Raw genomic sequence first — 20855 nt, forward strand, 5'->3', positions numbered from 1 at the left:
ACAGAGCCTCAGGAGCTGTACTCCGTTTTTGTTTTTCACTTTGTCATAGTTGTTTCTGTGGGGGTATGTGGGGAGGGAAAGGTTATTGCTTCCTGGTAGGTGTTTATCCCCATGACTGTTAATAGTGTCTTGTTCTTCTGCTGTTCTAGCATTCAGGTCTCCACAGACCAGTACGTTGCCTTGGGCCTGAAAGTGACTAATCTCTCCCTCTAGAATAGAGAAGCTCTCTTCATTGAAGTAGGGTGACTCTGAGGGGGGAATGTATGTGGCACAGAGGAAGACGTTTTTATCTGTCAAGATAGCCTCCTTGTTGATTTTTAACCAGAGAAAGAATTCTCCTGTTTTGAGCAATTCGATTGAATTAATTAGTTCAGATTTATACCATATTAACATTCCCCCTGAGTCTCTGCCCTGTTTGATTCCTTTTAATTTAGTGGATGGTATGATTATCTCCCTATAACCTAGTGGACAGCCAGTGGAAACATCACCTCTGCACCATGTTTCCTGTAGTACTACAATATCAACATCATCTCTCTCTCTCTCTCTCTGTCTACATCTCTCTCTCTCTGTGTCTACATCTCTCTCTCTGTGTCTACATCTCTCTCTCTGTGTCTACATCTCTCTCTCTCTCTCTCTGTCTACATCTCTCTCTCTGTGTCTACATCTCTCTCTGTGTCTACATCTCTCTCTCTCTCTCTGTGTCTACATCTCTCTCTCTCTCTCTCTGTGTCTACATCTCTCTCTCTCTCTCTCTGTGTCTACATCTCTCTCTGTGTGTCTACATCTCTCTCTCTCTCTCTGTCTACATCTCTCTCTCTCTGTGTCTACATCTCTCTCTCTCTCTGTCTACATCTCTCTCTCTCTGTCTACATCTCTCTCTCTCTCTGTCTACATCTCTCTCTCTCTCTCTGTCTACATCTCTCTCTCTCTGCTCCACTCCACCCTGAGCAGGAATGTGCTCAGTGGGAACTTTGAAAATCAGAGCTCGCTCTCGCTCTCTCTCTCTCTCTCTCTCTCTCTCTCTGCTCCACCCTGAGCAGGAATGAGCTCAGTGGGAACATTGGACATCAGAGCTACTGTCAGTCAGATAACTTCTGTAGCTGTCACACATATTTACACATTTTTTAATACCTTGGTCTTTCTTCCTGTCCCCATAGCAGAACGCCTTTGAAGAACTCCCTTTGGTTCCAGGTAAAACCCTTTTGTGTTCCATCCCTTTCCACAGAGGGATCTACATTACACTTAAAATAGTTCTACCTGGAACCATTCTCCTATGGGGACAGCCGCAGAACCCTTTTGGAACCCTCTTTTGAAAAAGTCTGCCATCCCTCCCCTGATTGTAAACTAACGGACAACAATACTTCTATTGTTACTTACAGCTATTTTTGCTCACATGTACTGTACATATAGTTTAATTTCCTCTTCCTTCAAGTGCTGGATTTTCCCCCACAGTGGCCAATCCACCATTCATTCTGATCTTAACTCCAACCCTCCTATGTCCACAGGTTAACCCATCTTTCCCAGTATAATTCCATTTAACAATTTCCTTTTGCAACACATCCCTGCATTTTACTGCAATGTCTTGTAAGTGTCTTGAACCTCCCTGTTTGTAAAATGTCTACTGATATTGCCATAAAATAGAGTATAATGATGTTTCCCATTGACTGGTTGTGGCTCTTCAGATTCTCTAACAATACATCTGCAGGTCCATCTGAACCCTGATATTATGACAGAACATCCATTCCTGGATTAAAATGGAAATTTACACATTTCTGTGTCAATTGTTGTTTTATATGTCAGTTCATAGACCCGATGCCAAGGTATTGGTACATCAAAAACATGTTCCCAACTGACTTGAATTTCATACGGCATTGCTGTCAAACCTTTTGACTTTAAGTGAAACTGATTTTAAAAAATATTTATACGAATCATTTCAAGCCATGTATGATATTTAATGGGTGGCAGACAGACTAATTCTTTCATTTCTTCTTTAAGTAATTGTCTCTGCCAATTTTGTGAGATGAGATGGTTATAATTTTGTTTAGAGCATACATCTCCATACACTGTTGTTAGTTGCTTGTGTGACATCATTTTACCATCCTTGTTTACAATGTTCTTCATAAACATATCTTTCTTGTACATTTCTTCCATTATTTTTTTTCTCTCTCTCTCAGTACATTGGAGTTTAGCCATATTATTGGCTGTAATATTCGATCTGCCTTTTTTTTTGAGGAGGAAATTTAAATTGTAGCCAGCTCTGTATGACTTCCTTTAAAAAAAGGATGATACTTTCAACAGAGATCCACTGAAAATGTGAGCTTTTAATCTGCAAAAAGGAAAAGAGCCCACTTTTTAACATTGGATGGGCCTCATAGTATCTTGCTAAAAAAACTGTTTGGATTTAGATACAATTTCGGTACAATGGAGACTTTAAGAGAGAGGTTTAATGCCTTAATATTTAATAGTTTTAACCCTCCAAACTCATGTTCGTTATATAAATATGGAGGTTTAACTTGCCATTCCAAATAAAGTGAAATACTTTTTTTCACGTGATTTGAAAGGGATTCTCCTGGAGTCGGTAGGGCCATGAATAATATGTAAACTGCGATATAACTAGAGAATTAATCAGGGAAATCTTCCTGTAAATGGATAGGTGTTTCCCTCTCCACGGTTTCAAGATTCTATCTATTTTGCAAAGTTTTGCGAGATCGCTAAACTTTTCCAGGATATGTACACCAAGCAAGGGCGCCGTATGGGGGGGGGGGGGGGGGGGGGGAGTTAGGACGACTCTAAGGGCCTGTGACTGACAGGGGCCCTAAAAAATGATTAGAACATTAAGTTAAAAAAATCTATATGAAATTATTAACTTATCATCATTGTTATATTATCTTATTTACAATTCACTAATAAAACGAACAGATTATTTTTCTTATTTTTGGCAAAAAGTTAATATCCTGATTCTCCAGTCAGGAAAAATCTCACTTGACACAGAGGCAGCCAATATCAGAGCCTTAAACGAAGAGATGCAGGTTCTTTGAGATGGATGGGAGTCTCTCCTGTCTGAGGCAACACTGATTCCTACGCAAATGGATGTTGCACTTCAATTTAGCAATTTAGAAGAAAAATAAGAGATTCCATGATAAGACAGTGTTTTTTACTGCTACGGATAACATCATAAGTGGCTTGGACATTAGGTTCCACACCACCGCAAAAATTGTAGAATAATTTTCTGCTGTTCTGAAAGTTGGCAGATTAGTGAGGATAAAGTCCCTTCTGTGTGCCAACCACTGATCATGAAGTATTCCAGAGATCTTTCACCTGAGTTTCAAAATGAAGTAAGACACCTGAACACTGTATATGCTTCCACTTTCCCCCCTAACTTGCCCCTCTTGGTCTCCTGAATGCAATTTGTAAGATGCAGCTGCAAAGCATTTTTGGAGAGGTATGCATTTCTTTACGTATATTTTTCACACTGCCTGTGACCGTTGCTGGTGGCGAGAGAGCTTTCAGTAAACTAAAACTGCTAAAAAACTATTTGAGGTCCACTATGTCCCAGGACAGGCTTTGCAGTCTTTCCAAGCTGTCCATTGAAAGTCAGTTAGCTAGAAAGCTGGACTTCAAAGACTTGATCAATGACTTTGCTAGCAAGAAGGCTCGGCGCTGGGCTCTTGGTGAGTAAGGCTGAGCAAGGGCCAGTGATAACTGTTAAATGGAATGGCTATGGATATTGGATCATAACACATATGATGCCCACAGGCTGAGAACAAGACTGAGAACAGACTGAGAAAAATATATATCTCAAAGTAATGGCTGGATTGCCATAAAATTTGTTGTGCACAATCAAGACCCCAAGTGGAAGAAACCTATTGATTTGGTGACCACTTTACCTTTCCTCTAGCGCCACCATCAGGCCTTTTCATTTCCATTTAGATTTCCACTTTTACAGCTGCATATCAAATCAAATCAAACTTTATTTATCACATGCGCCGAATACAACAAGTGTAGACTTTACCGTGAAATGCTTACTTACAAGCCCTTAACCAACAGTGCAGTTCAAGAAGAAGAAAATATTTACCAAGTAGACTAAAATAAAAAGTAATAATAAAAAAGTAACACAATAACAATAATGAGGTTATATACAGGGGGCACCGGTACCGAGTCAGTGTGGGGGGTACAGGTTTGTTGAGGTAATCTGTACATGTCGGTGGGGGTGAAGTGTGACTATGCATATTTTCTAGTTGGTATGTATACTTAGTTAAACAATCTGCTGCTGATTTTATTATTTTGTTTGTTATATTATTCAATAGATGATAATGTTATTTATTTTAATTGATGAGGTTAATGTATATTTAAGTTATATTTATTTTAAGTTATTCATTAATGTTAAGATTCAAGAATTTTACCATTCAAATGACATTTAGACTGTAAAAGGCCTTTAGCACATTTCTTATAGAGGGTATCAGTCTTGCATCAAATAGTGAATTCCACTCTATGCAGAATGTTGCATGCATGTCTGCACAGTGTTATATTTGCACAGCTCACTGTCAGTAAATATCGTACAGTAAATATTGGACTATAAGAGAGTTGCAAGCCTGCAAGGGTAGAGTTATTTAAATCTTTGAATGGGTTGATTGGGTTCTGGAGGTGTGTGGTTACAGCAATCAATAAATATAAGTTAACATCCTGAGAATCAGGATGTTAACGCAGGGTTGGTGTGGCCTGTGGTGGTGGGGCCCAATGTGATATCTTTTCATGGGGCCCAAAATCCCTGGCGGCACCCCTAACACCAAGCACATCGACTTCACCATCCGCCCATTTAATTGGCAGACCACATTGAAATTTAAAGTTTGTATCTTTTGGTGACCCAATCCATAATATAGTACACTTATCATAGTTGAGTTTTAGTCCAGAGAAACTGGAGAAATTATCCCGGTCCTCAATAAGGCCCTTCAAGGTTGAAGATTGAGGACTCGAGAATGCTTTAATCATTGGTGTACGTTGATACTTTTGTCTCTAATCCATTCCTTTTTATCCCCTTAAAGTTGTCATTGATCTGATTTTTAAAGCTAAGAGTTCAATGGCCATATTAAATAGGTATGGTGACAAAGAGAAACCTTGTTTTACACCTCTTGGCAATTCAAAGAGAAGTAACCATTATTTATTATTTGTCATAGAAGATTGTTGTATGTAAATTTTACCCATCTTATGAGAGTTTCTCCAAAGTTGAAAAAATCCAAGCACTTACGTTGCATTCGGAAAGTATTCAGACCCCTTCCCTTTTTCCACATTCTGTTACGTTACAGCCTTATTCTAAAATGGATTCAATAAAAAAAATCCTCATCAATCTACATACAATACCCCATAATGACAAAGCAAAAACCAGCATAAAAAAATACAAAACAGAAATACCTTATTTACATCAGTATTCAGACCCTTTGCTATGAGACTCGAAAATTGAGCTCAGGTGCATCCTGTGTCCATTGATCATCCTTGAGATGTCCACCTGTGATAAATTCAATTAATTGGACATGATTTGGAATGGCACACACCTGTCTATATATAACGTCCCACAGTTGACAGTGCATGTCAGAGCAAAAACCAAGCCATGATGTCGAAGGAAGAGTCCATAGAGCTCTGAGACAGGATTGTATCTAGGCACAGATCTTGGGAAGGGTACCAAAAAATGTCTGCAGCATTGAAGGTCCCCAAGAACACAGTGGCCTCCATCATTCTTAAATGGAAGATGTTTGGAACCACCAAGACGCTTCCTAGAGCTGGCCGCCCGGCCAAACTGAGAAATCGGGGGAGAAGGTCTTTGGTCAGGGAGTTGACCCCAATCTTGATGGTCACTTTGACAGAGCTCCAGAGTTCCTCTGTGGAAATGGGAGAACCTTCCAGAAAGACAACCATCTCTTCAGCACTCCACCAATCAGGCCTTTATGGTAGAGTAGCCAGACGGAAGCCACTCCTCAGTCAAAGGTTGGTAACTTACACATGTATACATCCCCCTCTGGTGGTCACAGTAGACAACAGCAGTGGGGAAGTGAATTGAGAAGAGCAGCGGTTCTGCTTCTCAAACTTCTCTGTGAATGTCAGTCAGTCTAGGAATGTGATCCAACACTCTTCCTGGTATCTTCCTGTGACCCACACAATAAGCAAAGATGATATGTTGTAATACACACAGTTTACTCCTTCCCTAGCCCTGTCCCTACTCTAGCCCTTACTATGACCACAGGACTGCACCCTGAGTCAGTCAGCCACTAACACACACACACACACACACACACACACACACACACACACACACACACACACACACACACACACACACACTTCTCATGCCTGCCAGGTGCCAGCATATTACGCTTTGCATAACAAACTCTCCCCACACTAAAATAGTCCAGGGTATCTGAGCCACTGTCTACTACCACACTATGACACAAAAACACACACACAGGTAGGCCTTCCAGGCAGCCAAATAGGAAGTGATATGGCTGAGCAGAGAAACATGGCAACAGACACATTAGGGACACTAGTAGTGACAACACAAACAACAACAATCACACAGCAGCCTAACAAAATACTTTGGTAACACATACTATGTTATAGTATTCTGTTTCTTCTACATGCAACCTACACAATCTGCAGTATCAGATCTTGATTGTAGAGAAAACAATGTATTAGTGGGTTTTTTGCTCGTCTTAGTTATATTGATTCAATGTCTCTTTGAAAGAAATGTCTACAAATATTTTAAACTAGATGGCTGTAAGAACAGAGTCGACTGTAGAATTTATCTAGAAGACTGCAGTACCTGTTAAGTCCAGAAAGTGGCAGTATCTTCATGTTCTGTTGGACTTGGACATAATGTTACTTGACTTTCCTACACTGGCTGATATCACTCTTATTTCTTTTGGCAAAATCTATTCAAATATCACATGTCTGGGGCGGCCTACACCCCAGCTACCCTGTCAACTGGGACTGGAATGGAGCGGCTACAAAGGTTGCATTTAGAGCAGGGATGGGCAACTGGGGGTGTTGGTCTCAACTTACTGCTGAGTTAGAATAGTAGAATGCACAATGTGCATTTTTCTAAATGTGGTTGTGCATTAGGAGTTTTTCTCTTATTATGTCAGTCACTGACAGTCACTCAATTAGCTCATGTCAGCTAAATATTTGTAGATTGGTAAGTTAGTCTAGCCTGATATCTAAACTTGTAGTAATCATGGTCAAATTACCGACTGGGGGGTCCACATTGATTTTGTTAGTAACTCTCACTCAGATATCATATTAAAAACTGCTAAATCTTTTCTCCACTCCGTGACAAAATATATAGAATTGCAGGAAATTAACTCTAAAACTTCAATTGTTTCTCTCCGCTGTCAAGAGGGAGGCCACTCAAATATTTTGCTCGCAGAGTGGGGGAGCGGGGAGGCCAGCAAAATTCCACTTAGGGCCCCCAAAAGGCTAGGGCCATCTCTGACTGCATGTGTGGGTATGGATGTGGGTACACAGACCCGCGAGCCACTGCGGCCCCTCATGAGTTCAGATTTTTTTGTGGCCCCCAACCCCATCAAAGTTGCCCCTCCCTGATTTAGAGGAACCTGAGGGGAGGTTTGTGTGTGTGTGTGTGTGTGTGTGTGTGTGTGTGTGTGTGTGTGTGTGTGTGTGTGTGTGTGTGTGTGTGTGTGTGTGTGTGTGTGTGTGTGTGTGTGTGTGTGCATGCGCGTGCATACGTGTGTGTGTGTGTGTCTTTCAGCCAGTCATCACATTCCTGCTGAACAGGAATTCATTATTGTACCCAGCTGATCTCTCTCTCTCTCTCTCTCTCTCTCTCAGAGTTGTGGTTATGACTTCTCAACTCTGTTTCTCTATACACTTCTCATCACACTCACTAACTATGAATGTAATTTTGGGCATTAGCCAACTTGCTAATAACAGTCATAAGGCACACTTATTATGATCAAATTACAGCAATCATCACCACCATCTTCTTCCTACAGATTAGATCTTTATAGAAAACCTGTACGAGCTAGTATGTCATATAAATGTAATAATTGCATTCATCTTGCATTTTGTGTGTGTGTGTGTATGTGTGTGTGTGTGTGTGTGTGTGTGTGTGTGTGTGTGTGTGTGTGTGTGTGTGTGTGTGTGTGTGTGTGTGTGTGTGTGTGTGTGTGTGTGTGTGTGTGTGTGTGTGTGTGTGTGTGTGTGTGTGTGTGTGTGTGTGTGTGTGTGTGTGTGGAATGTAGTGCAGGTTAAGGCAGGCTAGTGAAGGTGAAAGCTGCTGGGCATGTTGACTCTAGAGACAGACCTAGCCTTATGGCATGAATATCTCTCTCACACACACACACACACACACACAAACTTCCCTCTCTCACTGTATTAGCCAATAACATCCTCTGAGAAAGAGGAACAATATCAGGTTATAGCATATTCTCATAATATTCTGTAGGCAGACTCAACACACCTCAACACTGAGTAAAATGTGAGTATACCACTTCATTACATTTCGTTCTTCTTCATTTTGGACTGTTGTGTTTTCCCTGTGTCTGTGTGGGTCATTGTTTAGTTGCTGTAGGCCTATACCTTCAAATATTTTAGCCAGTCTAGTACTCTGCTACACCAGGACCTGCCTGTGTCTCTGGTTCTCGCTTTGTTGCTCCTCTCTCTGTTTGTGTGTTTGTTTGTCTCTAGTTTGTGATGACTCTTATTTTCTGTTAATGTCACAGGTACTTGTGACATCACCTTCTCTCTGATCTTCTGCAGATGTTTGATTGGGTTGCTCTCATGTTGGTGTAGAGATTGACATCGGTCTGATATGGGTGGGGTTAGGGATTGTGATATTGTCTGCAGTAGCACGCATGCACACAAGCATGCACGCACACACACATACAAACACACACACACACACACACAACAAAGTCCCAACAAAGCTAGCACATTTTGTTCCTTGGAAGTTGTGGGAACGAAAGTTTTTGGTTTCCCATTTGTTTTGGGATCGAAACCGTACGTTTCCTGACCGGTAAAACTGAACGTTTTTTAAACATTCAGAGAACGGATGTGAACATTTTGCCTGTTCTAGGAACGTTAATCTTTAGGTTGCAGGGAGGTTCTGAGAACGTTTTACTATGGTTCCTTTAAAGTTTTCCTGGCAGGTTATATTAACGTTCTGAGAACGGAAATTATAGTTTCTTTTATGGTAATTAAATAACATTCTGAGAACATGTTTCAATAAGAATTTTAATAACAGTGCTAGCTTAGGTTACCTGTTTTGAACTCCAAGCACAGATAGGACCCATGGAAATAAATTAGCTTAGGCATTAATCATGCAAACATGTTTATTTTGTGGCATGGCGTCAGTGAGATTCGAACCTATGATCTTCTGTTCTCTATCCATAGAATTAGTCCACTGTGCCACCAGGATGGAGCTTGCACGCAATGTTATTTTTAACTCATACAGAGCCGTTCATTTTAGTCTATTCAAACAGACCCCATTTCAAAGGAAACAAGCACTCGTTAAGATCAGGTGTGGCCAATCAGTAGGCGCAACCAACACTCCTGAATATACAGTCGTGGCCAAAAGTTTTGAGAATGACACAAATATTAATTTTAACAAAGTCTGCTGCCTCAGTTTGTATGATGGCAATTTGCATATACTCCAGAATGTTATGAAGAGTGATCAGATTAATTGCAATTAATTGCAAAGTCCCTCTTTGCCATGCAAATGAACTGAATCCCCCAAAAACATTTCCACTGCATTTCAGCCCTGCCATAAAAGGACCAGCTGACATCATGTCAGTGATTCGCTTGTTAACACAGGTGTGAGTGTTGACGAGGACAAGGCTGGAGATCACTCTGTCATGCTGATTGAGTTCGAAAAACAGACTGGAAGCTTCAAAAGGAGGGTGGTGCTTGGAATCATTGTTCTTCCTCAGTCAACCATGGTTACCTGCAAGGAAACATGTGCCATCATCATTGCTTTGCACAAAAAGGGCTTCACATGCAAGGATATTGCTGGCAGTAAGATTGCATCTAAATCAACCATTTATCGGATCATCAAGAACAACGGTTCAATTGTTGTGAAGAAGGCTTCAGGGCGCCCAAGAAAGTCCAGCAGCGCCAGGACCGTCTCCTAAAGTTGATTCAGCTGCGGGATCGGGGCACCACCAGTACAGAGCTTGCTCAGGAATGGCAGCAGGCAGGTGTGAGTGCATCTGCACGTACAGTGAGGCGAAGACTTTTGGAGGATGGCCTGGTGTCACAAAGGGCAGCAATGAAGCCACTTCTCTCCACGAAAAACATTAGGGACAGACTGATATTCTGCAAAAGGTACAGGGATTGGACTGCTGAGGACTGGGGTAAAGTAATTTTCTCTGATAAATCCCCTTTCCGATTTTTTGGGGCACCCGGAAAAAAGTTTGTCCGTTGAAGATAAGGTGAGCGCTACCATCAGTCCTGTGTCATGTCAACAGTAAAGCATCCTGAGACCATTCATGCGTGGGGTTGCTTCTCAGCCAAGGGAATGGGCTCACTCACAATTTTGCCTAAGAACACAGCCATGAATAAAGAATGGTACCAACACATCCTCCGAGAGCAACTTCTCCCAACCATCCAGGAACAGTTTGGTAACGAACAATGCTTTTTCCAGCATGATGGAGCACCTTGCCATAAGGCAAAAGTGATAACTAAGTGGCTCGGGGAACAAAGCATCGATATTTGGGTCCATGGCCAGGAAACTCCCCAGACCTTAATCCCAATGAGAACTTGTGGTCAATCCTCAAGAGGTGGGTGGACAAACAAAACCCACAAATTCTGACAAACTCCAAGCATTGGTTATTCAAGAATGGGCTGCCATAAGTCAGGATGTGGCCCAGAAGTTATTGACAGCATGCCAGGGCGGATTGCAGAGGTCTTGAAAAAGAAGGGTCAACACTGCAAATTTTGACTCTTTGCATCAACTTCATGTAATTGTATATAAAAGCCTTTGACACTTATGAAATGCTTGTAATTATACTTCAGTATTCCATAGTAACATCTGACAAAAATATCTAAAGACACTGAGGCAGCAGACTTTGTGAAAATTAATATTGTGTCATACTCAAAACTTTTGGCCACAACTACACTTAACAAGATGGAGGACAGAGAGAGTTTTGTTGATGCTAAGAACGGAATGTATATGTTTTAAAATAACATTCTTTGAACATTACTAAAGTTTTCTTGTGGTTTTTATGGAACTTTTCTTAACGTTCTCTGGTCAATTTGAGACCATGACTTGAAATAGAACCATGACAAAACCTGTAGCAATGTTATGCTGATGTACTGTAATTCCCAAAGAAGAACGTTGTTTCTTAACATTCTTTGAAAGATTTGAGAACATTCCCAATGTCAAACCAGTTGGAGGACATTGCTAGAACAACAATTCCTAAAATTGAAATTAAATATAGCCATGTTTGAACTTTTAGGAAACATTCTGTTGGAAAAACACAAAAAACACGAGATGAACTGCTACAAAAAAGACCCGCTAAAGCTACAGAACACTCCATAATGTTCACAACTACATATACCTTGAATTTGCCAAAAGTGGGAGGTGTGGTCAAGAAACACTGGCATATTTTATCATCTGACAAAGCTTTGCCGGCTGAATTTAAATATCCACCACGTATTGTGTATAGGAGAGGTCGCAATTTACGCGATAATTTGGTTCATGCCAACTGCCAGCCACAAAAGAAAATCAGCCAAGCTCTTTTACGCCCTCTTCCAAATGGTAGCTATAAATGCAGAGGATGCGCACAGTGCAACAATATGATGAAGTGTGAATATTTCTGCCACCCACACACAGGAAAATGGTTCCAAATAAATGACATTATTACGTGTTCCACCACCCATGTTATTTACATGATTAAATGTCCATGTGGGCTCCGCTATGTCGGTAAAACCTCTTCTCTCAAACAGAGAGTTAGTGAACATAAAAGTTAAATCAGGAGAAATGACAGGGATTATCCAGTCGCAGTACATTTTAATGACCTAAAGCATGACATTTCTACCTTTAAATTTTGTGGCATAGAGAAAGTTAAGATATCAGATAGGGGAGGTGATATTAATAAAAGAGAATGTTTTTGGATTTTCACCCTCCAGATATTATTTCCTAAAGGTCTTAATGATGAAATGCCTATGTTATGTTGTGAATTTGAACATGAATTATGTCCCTATTTAAGATTACTCTGATGTTTTTCGTACGATGTACCCAATGATTAATGAAAACTTGATATGTCCTCATTGTGGTTTTACAGACGTGTTTAATACGTCTAGTTTACATACTTTATTTTAATATTTATGAAATGCATATTGTTATATTTGGTAGCTTTTCCTTCGCCTCCAACCCCTTTCGATGCGTGAAGCGGATGTGGGTGGGGCTAGGTCTACATAAGGGCGCTAATTTTAAGAAATTCACAAAAGCTCTGACGAAGGCCGTGAGGCCGATATGTAAACTTATTAAAGATCAGTGATACTACCAAGAGCAGTGTGCGGTTTCCTTTTTCCTTCATCTTGTTCAACTGTTACCATGCACATGCAAAAGTTATTGCTCAGATGTGCGAGTGCCTTTTGAATTTAGGAAACATTCTGTTAAAGTAATGAAATACCAAGAAAATAACCTTATTTTGTCAAATGTTTTAAATGTGCTGAGAATGTTCCAAAGCCAAGCAACTATCCTGCACCATTCCCAGAAAGTTGTGGGAAGGTTGTAAGTAACATGTGGTTAGCTGGGAAAGTGGAAAACAGGACCAGGAAAGGGTGTACATGAGGGATCAGAGTGGCCATCACTCTGTCACCACATCATGGTGACAATGTCAACTCTGAACTCTTCTGGCTCTTTCTCTGACCCTGTGGGGGGGGGGGGGGGGGTGTTTCCTGTGTGAAGAGTTCAGTGTAAAGACAAAATGTGCTATAAGGGTGTGAAGTACATAGGGAGCAGAGTACATACACACACTACACACACTGAGTACACACATACTGTACTTACACTACACACACTGAGTACACATACACACTGAGTACACACACTACACACTGAGTACACACATACACTACACACACTGAGTATGCACATACACACACTACACACACTGAGTACATACATACACACACTACACACACTGAGTACACACACACACTACACGCACTGAGTACGCACATACACACACTACACACACTGAGTACATACATACACACACTACACACACTGAGTACACACATACACTACACACACTGAGTACGCACATACACACACTACACACACTGAGTACATACATACACACACTGAGTACACACATACACTACACACACACATACTCTACACACACTGAGTACACACATACTCTACACACACTGAGTACACACATACTCTACACACACTGAGTACGCACATACACTACACACACTGAGTACACACATACACTACACACACTGAGTACACACATACTGTACTTACACTACACACACTGAGTACACATACACACTGAGTACACACACTACACACTGGGTACACACATACACTACACGCACTGAGTACGCACATACACACACTACACACACTGAGTACACACACACACTACACGCACTGAGTACGCACATACACACACTACACACACTGAGTACACACATACTCTACACACACTGAGTACACACATACACTACACACACTGAGTACGCACATACACACACTACACACACTGAGTACATACATACACACACTACACACACTGAGTACACACATACACTACACACACTGAGCACACACATACTCTACACACACTGAGTACACACATACTCTACACACACTGAGTACACACAGACTCTACACACACTGAGTACACACAGACTCTACACACACTGAGTACACACAGACTCTACACACACTGAGTACACACATACTCTACACACACTGAGTACACACATACTCTACACACACTGAGCACACACATACACTACACGCACTGAGTACGCACATACACACACTACACACACTGAGTACATACATACACACACTACACACACTGAGTACACACACTGAGTACACACACACACTACACGCACTGAGTACGCACATACACTACACACACTGAGTACACACATACACTACACACACTGAGTACACACATACTCTACACACACTGAGTACACACAGACTCTACACACACTGAGTACACACAGACTCTACACACACTGAGTACACACACTGAGTACACACAGACTCTACACACACTGAGTACACACATACACTACACACACTGAGTACACACATACACTACACACACTGAGTACACACATACTCTACACACACTGAGTACACACATACACTACACACACTGAGTACACACATACTCTACACACACTGAGTACACACATACACTACACACACTGAGTACACACATACACTACACACACTGAGTACACACATACTCTACACACACTGAGTACACACATACACTACACACACTGAGTACACACATACACTACACACACTGAGTACACACATACTCTACACACACTGAGTACACACAGACTCTACACACACTGAGTACACACAGACTCTACACACACTGAGTACACACACTGAGTACACACAGACTCTACACACACTGAGTACACACATACACTACACACACTGAGTACACACATACACTACACACACTGAGTACACACATACTCTACACACACTGAGTACACACATACACTACACACACTGAGTACACACATACTCTACACACACTGAGTACACACATACACTACACACACTGAGTACACACATACACTACACACACTGAGTACACACATACACTACACACACTGAGTACACACATACACTACACACACTGAGTACACACATACTCTACACACACTGAGTACACACATACACTACACACACTGAGTACACACAGACTCTACACACACTGAGTACACACAGACTCTACACACACTGAGTACACACACTGAGTACACACAGACTCTACACACACTGAGTACACACATACACTACACACACTGAGTACACACATACACTACACACACTGAGTACACACATACTCTACACACACTGAGTACACACATACACTACACACACTGAGTACACACATACTCTACACACACTGAGTACACACATACACTACACACACTGAGTACACACATACACTACACACACTGAGTACACACATACACTACACACACTGAGTACACACATACACTACACACACTGAGTACACACATACTCTACACACACTGAGTACACACATACACTACACACACTGAGTACACACATACTCTACACACACTGAGTACACACATACACTACACACACTGAGTACACACATACACTACACACACTGAGTACACACATACTCTACACACACTGAGTACACACATACACTACACACACTGAGTACACACATACTCTACACACACTGAGTACACACATACACTACACACACTGAGTACACACATACTCTACACACACTGAGTACACACATACACTACACACACTGAGTACACACATACACTACACACACTGAGTACACACATACACTACACACACTGAGTACACACATACACTACACACACTGAGTACACACATACTCTACACACACTGAGTACACACATACACTACACACACTGAGTACACACATACACTACACACACTGAGTACACACATACACTACACACACTGAGTACACACAGACAGAGGTGGATGGGTTCATGTTGTGGGGCTCCAAGGGGGCTGTTTGGTATTTGAGGAAATCTGAGAGGATGAGATCAATTCTATAATGCAATAGTCATATTGTTACATAAGTATTGTCAGTTCAGTTCATCTCTGCTGTTTCTGCTTTTATTAATGAACAGAACAATGGGCAGGAAACCCACAGCTCTCTTCTATGACAGAAACCCTCTCTGTCAGTCAGACGGATGCAGAGACAGACACGTTGAGAGACAATGAGAGACTCCAGAGAGATCATGAGAAACTCCCGGGAGATCAAGAGAGACTACAGGGAGATAGAGACTGGGGTACCAGGGCCGGCTCCAGGCATATGCGACATAGGTGGTTGGTTAGGGCCTCCAGATGCTAGGGAGCCCCTGACCCACAAAATTAATACATATTAATATATTAAAACATTTTGGAACACAGTGGGGGTCTCAACTTACTGTAGTAGGATAGTAGAATACACAAGGTGCAATTTCAAAATTTAGTTGTGTATCAAAAGTTTTCCTCATGTTGTGTCAGTCACTGACAGTCACTCAATTAGCCATGTCAACTAACAAATTATAGTTAGTCTGGCCAGCTATCTAAACTTGTAGTAATCATGGCCAAATACCGACTGGCACGTAGGGCATGTGGCCCTGACCTCCAGGGAGCCCCCATTGATTTTGTTAGACACTTTCACTCGGATATCATTAACATGGCATAAGTCTTGGCAAAATGTGTGCAATTGACGGAAATTTGACGGAAATAGGGCCCTCAAAAGGCTAGGGCCGGCTACGGGGGGGACACTAACATCCTATCAGAATGGGAATGTCATTGGATAGCTTGGCAAGATGACAAGCATAAAGAGGACAAGAGAGGGGGAGGGAGCAAGAGGGAGAGGGGGGAGAAAGAGAGGGAAAGACAATAGAGGATAGGCCAGGCTACTGCAGTACAACTGCCTCTTACCCTTTTTCCCTTTCTTCCTCCTTATCCCTCCTCCTCCCCCCTCTATCTCTACCTGCCCTGAGGCTGAGGAGGGGGGCAGAGCGAGGAGCTGATAGGTGTGTTGGATCAGAGCCACACCCCTGATAGGTTATTCCTTTGGGTGTGTGCCTGGAGGTGTGTGTATGTCAGAGATAGAGGGTGTGTGTAATGTAGTAGCCTGCTGTTCCAGGAGAGAGAGGGGACTGATCTGCTAAGGGCTTCCCAGGGGTGAGCTGACGTTCTGGGCTTGGAGAGGAGACTGGTGGGGGACAGTGGTGGTTGTTGGCTGTCGAGCCTTGGAGCTTACTGATCACATACACGAGGAGGATTATTGTGAGTGTTTATCCACACCCTGGTGGACAGAGGGAAGGGAAGGAAGGAGGGATGAACTCTCTGCGGTTGAAGGAGTTGTCTAACTCAGACCTGTACAGACGCAGACAGGAGAGACCTGACAGCTATGGAAGCATAGCTCCTGACTGCCTCAGGTGAGAACCTTTTCTCTTTATTTGACCATTCTGCAGAGTAAACAGACAGCAGGTCAGAGATTGTACTGTAGTGGGGGATGATTAGGGTTAATGCTTGGGAACATTTGATGAATCACCATCTGTTGGTGAACTTTGTGTTGAAGAGATGCAGAGAACCTGGTCTGTGTGGCCTTTGTGTACTGTATGAGTGTGAAGTAGAGGCCTGTGTGTACTGTATGGGTGTGAAGTAGAGGCCTGTGTGTACTGTATGAGTGTGAAGTAGAGGCCTTGTGTACTGTATGAGTGTGAAGTAGAGGCCTTTGTGTACTGTATGAGTGTGAAGTAGAGGCCTTGTGTACTGTATGAGTGTGAAGTAGAGGCCTGTGTGTACTGTGTGAGTGTGAAGTAGAGGCCTGTGTGTACTGTATGAGTGTGAAGTAGAGGCCTGTGTGTACTGTATGAGTGTGAAGTAGAGGCCTGTGTGTACTGTATGAGTGTGAAGTAGAGGCCTGTGTGTACTGTATGAGTGTGAAGTAGAGGCCTGTGTGTACTGTATGAGTGTGAAGTAGAGGCCTTGTGTACTGTATGAGTGTGAAGTAGAGGCCTGTGTGTACTGTATGAGTGTGAAGTAGAGGCCTGTGTGTACTGTATGAGTGTGAAGTAGAGGCCTTGTGTACTGTATGAGTGTGAAGTAGAGGCCTGTGTGTACTGTATGAGTGTGAAGTAGAGGCCTGTGTGTACTGTATGAGTGTGAAGTAGAGGCCTTGTGTACTGTATGAGTGTGAAGTAGAGGCCTGTGTGTACTGTATGAGTGTGAAGTAGAGGCCTTGTGTACTGTATGAGTGTGAAGTAGAGGCCTGTGTGTACTGTATGAGTGTGAAGTAGAGGCCTTGTGTACTGTATGAGTGTGAAGTAGAGGCCTGTGTGTACTGTATGAGTGTGAAGTAGAGGCCTTGTGTACTGTATGAGTGTGAAGTAGAGGCCTTGTGTACTGTATGAGTGTGAAGTAGAGGCCTTGTGTACTGTATGAGTGTGAAGTAGAGGCCTGTGTGTACTGTATGAGTGTGAAGTAGAGGCCTTGTGTACTGTATGAGTGTGAAGTAGAGGCCTTTGTGTACTGTATGAGTGTGAAGTAGAGGCCTTGTGTACTGTATGAGTGTGAAGTAGAGGCCTGTGTGTACTGTATGAGTGTGAAGTAGAGGCCTTGTGTACTGTATGAGTGTGAAGTAGAGGCCTTTGTGTACTGTATGAGTGTGAAGTAGAGGCCTTGTGTACTGTATGAGTGTGAAGTAGAGGCCTTTGTGTACTGTATGAGTGTGAAGTAGAGGCCTGTGTGTACTGTATGAGTGTGAAGTAGAGGCCTTTGTGTACTGTATGAGTGTGAAGTAGAGGCCTTGTGTACTGTATGAGTGTGAAGTAGAGGCCTGTGTGTACTGTATGAGTGTGAAGTAGAGGCCTGTGTGTACTGTATGAGTGTGAAGTAGAGGCCTTGTGTACTGTATGAGTGTGAAGTAGAGGCCTGTGTGTACTGTATGAGTGTGAAGTAGAGGCCTGTGTGTACTGTATGAGTGTGAAGTAGAGGCCTTTGTGTACTGTATGAGTGTGAAGTAGAGGCCTGTGTGTACTGTGTGAGTGTGAAGTAGAGGCCTGTGTGTACTGTATGAGTGTGAAGTAGAGGCCTGTGTGTACTGTATGAGTGTGAAGTAGAGGCCTGTGTGTACTGTATGAGTGTGAAGTAGAGGCCTGTGTGTACTGTATGATTTTGTCCAATAGAAATAGATAGACATAGAAATGTTTTTGTTGCAAAACATTTTCTGTTTGGAGTAAAGGGTTTCTGTTGCTCTCTTTCTCTCCCTCTCCCGCCTTCTTCCTCCCTCTCTCTCTTCATCTCCCTCTGGCTTCCCCCCCATATCTCCCTCTCTCTCCACCCCTGATCATGCAGTGATTAGACGTCTGTAATGTCAGGAATGTAGCCGCCGAAGCTCTTTTTAGAGGTGACCTGAGAACAACAAAATAGAGCTGCAGAGACGATAGAGGGAGAGAGAGAATACACTGCATCTCTCTCAAGGGACAGCCATATTATATCATATCACACAGTAGTGGTGATTGTTCACCTGCACCCACCCGCAATTGCTGATAACCCATCCGCAACCACTCGACTAAATGTGATATTGTGATATATCCAACCCTAATCCGCTACTATAGAAAATGTGCTGTAGCTTTTTTGACAGAGGGTGCAGGATTTGTTTTGCCTCATTTAGATATGTTTCTGCTTAAAATAACATTTTGATAGGCTATTTGTTAGTCAACTATTTTTATAATTTGCCCCGCGTACAGTTAGGCTCTAGCTTAGGCTTACGCAAAAATGCCAGACAGCCTAAAACAATGAAAGAAAAACCTCAATGTAGTCTCTAGATATAAATTGTATGAGAATGATACATTTATGGATTTTTTGAGGTATTGTTTTCTCTTTATTCAACCCCCCCGAGGATATAACCGCGGGGACTGCAGGTTATGAATCAACCCGCCCCCCCGAGGATATAACCGCGGGGACTGCAGGTTATGAATCAACCCGCCCCCCCCCGAGGATATAACCGCGGGGACTGCAGGTTATGAATCAACCCGCCCCCCCGAGGATATAACCGCGGGGACTGCAGGTTATGAATCAACCCGCCCCCCCCCGAGGATATAACCGCGGGGACTGCAGGTTATGAATCAACCCGCCCCCCCCCGAGGATATAACCGCGGGGACTGCAGGTTATGAATCAACCCGCGCATCACTATGACACACACACACACACACACACACCAGCCTTCACTGCTAACCATGATGCACTGAAGTGCTTGGTCGGCAGAATTGAGCTAGTGACAGAACAGACCATAAAGTCACCTGGTCTCTGTGACGTCTTTGGTTGTAGTGGTGTGTCCCTGCCATGTGATGTGACCTTCACTGACTCATGACCACGCAGCTTGCTTCCCAGGTTGTCACACATACTCCCAAACCCTCCCCTCTCCTCCTCCTCTCACTCTGCCCTCAGCAGGAAATGGAACAGTGGAGTCATGCCAGTAGGGCAGAGGGGCAGGGCGGAGGTTTTGGGATGTTGGGAACAAAGGGAAAACAGGGAGGAACTATCTGCTATTGTTTGAGATTAAGTACGCTTAGCACAAAGGGAATTAACATGTCTACAGAGATCACCTAGAGTACTCTTTCTTCCACTTTTCTGAGCATTGTTTTGAGCTGCTCAGCCACAGGTTTCCCCCTAGTTGTTGTCCTAACAGCCTTTATATTTACCCATTACCATGGCTACTGTTGACACAGTGCAGCAGGAGAAGGGGGTTTGTTTGGTTAGCATTCTCCTTAGTGCTAGCAGCCTAGCAGCCTTAGCCAGTAGGTCCAGTCTGATCTGTGTACCTAGCCCTCGCTGAGACCATAACCGCCTCCGCTTTATCCAGGAAACATACTTGTCAGAACTCATTCCTCACCTCTGGCAGGGAGGGCAAATGCACAGCTACTGTGGTGTTGGACTGTTAGATGGCTATCACAACTAAACAATGACTGGTTTTAGAAATACTTAGCCTGGAAGCTTGGAAGATTCTTGGGGTGCCAGGGTTAGCCAGGATGACCTGAGGCCCTGGGAAAAGATTTGGAAGGTATAGGAGGCCTGGGGAGATCA

The 20855-nt window shown here is 42.8% G+C and overlaps 1 protein-coding gene across 4 annotated transcripts in view; it reads left to right on the plus strand.

Moving 5' to 3' along the window:
* Nucleotides 1–20855, plus strand: part of LOC129816490 (LIM and senescent cell antigen-like-containing domain protein 1) — a 74286-nt gene that overhangs the window by 7382 nt on the left and 46049 nt on the right. Inside the window, exon 1 of one of the 4 annotated variants that reach the window (XM_055871037.1) lies at nt 1171–1191. The exons of 1 other annotated variant lie outside the window; for it this stretch is intronic. Coding sequence is in view for 1 of the 3 variants with exons in the window: in XM_055871034.1 (XP_055727009.1) it covers nt 17102–17202 (101 nt within the window). In the remaining 2 variants the exon portion in view is untranslated. Of the gene's footprint in view, nt 1–1170; nt 1192–8392; nt 8486–16899; nt 17203–20855 lie in introns of those variants that run through there. 2 more of the 4 variants (XM_055871036.1, XM_055871034.1) reach the window with 2 other exon arrangements.

This window comes from Salvelinus fontinalis, chromosome 19 (genome assembly GCF_029448725.1).
Source record: "Salvelinus fontinalis isolate EN_2023a chromosome 19, ASM2944872v1, whole genome shotgun sequence".
Taxonomy (NCBI): domain Eukaryota; kingdom Metazoa; phylum Chordata; class Actinopteri; order Salmoniformes; family Salmonidae; genus Salvelinus; species Salvelinus fontinalis.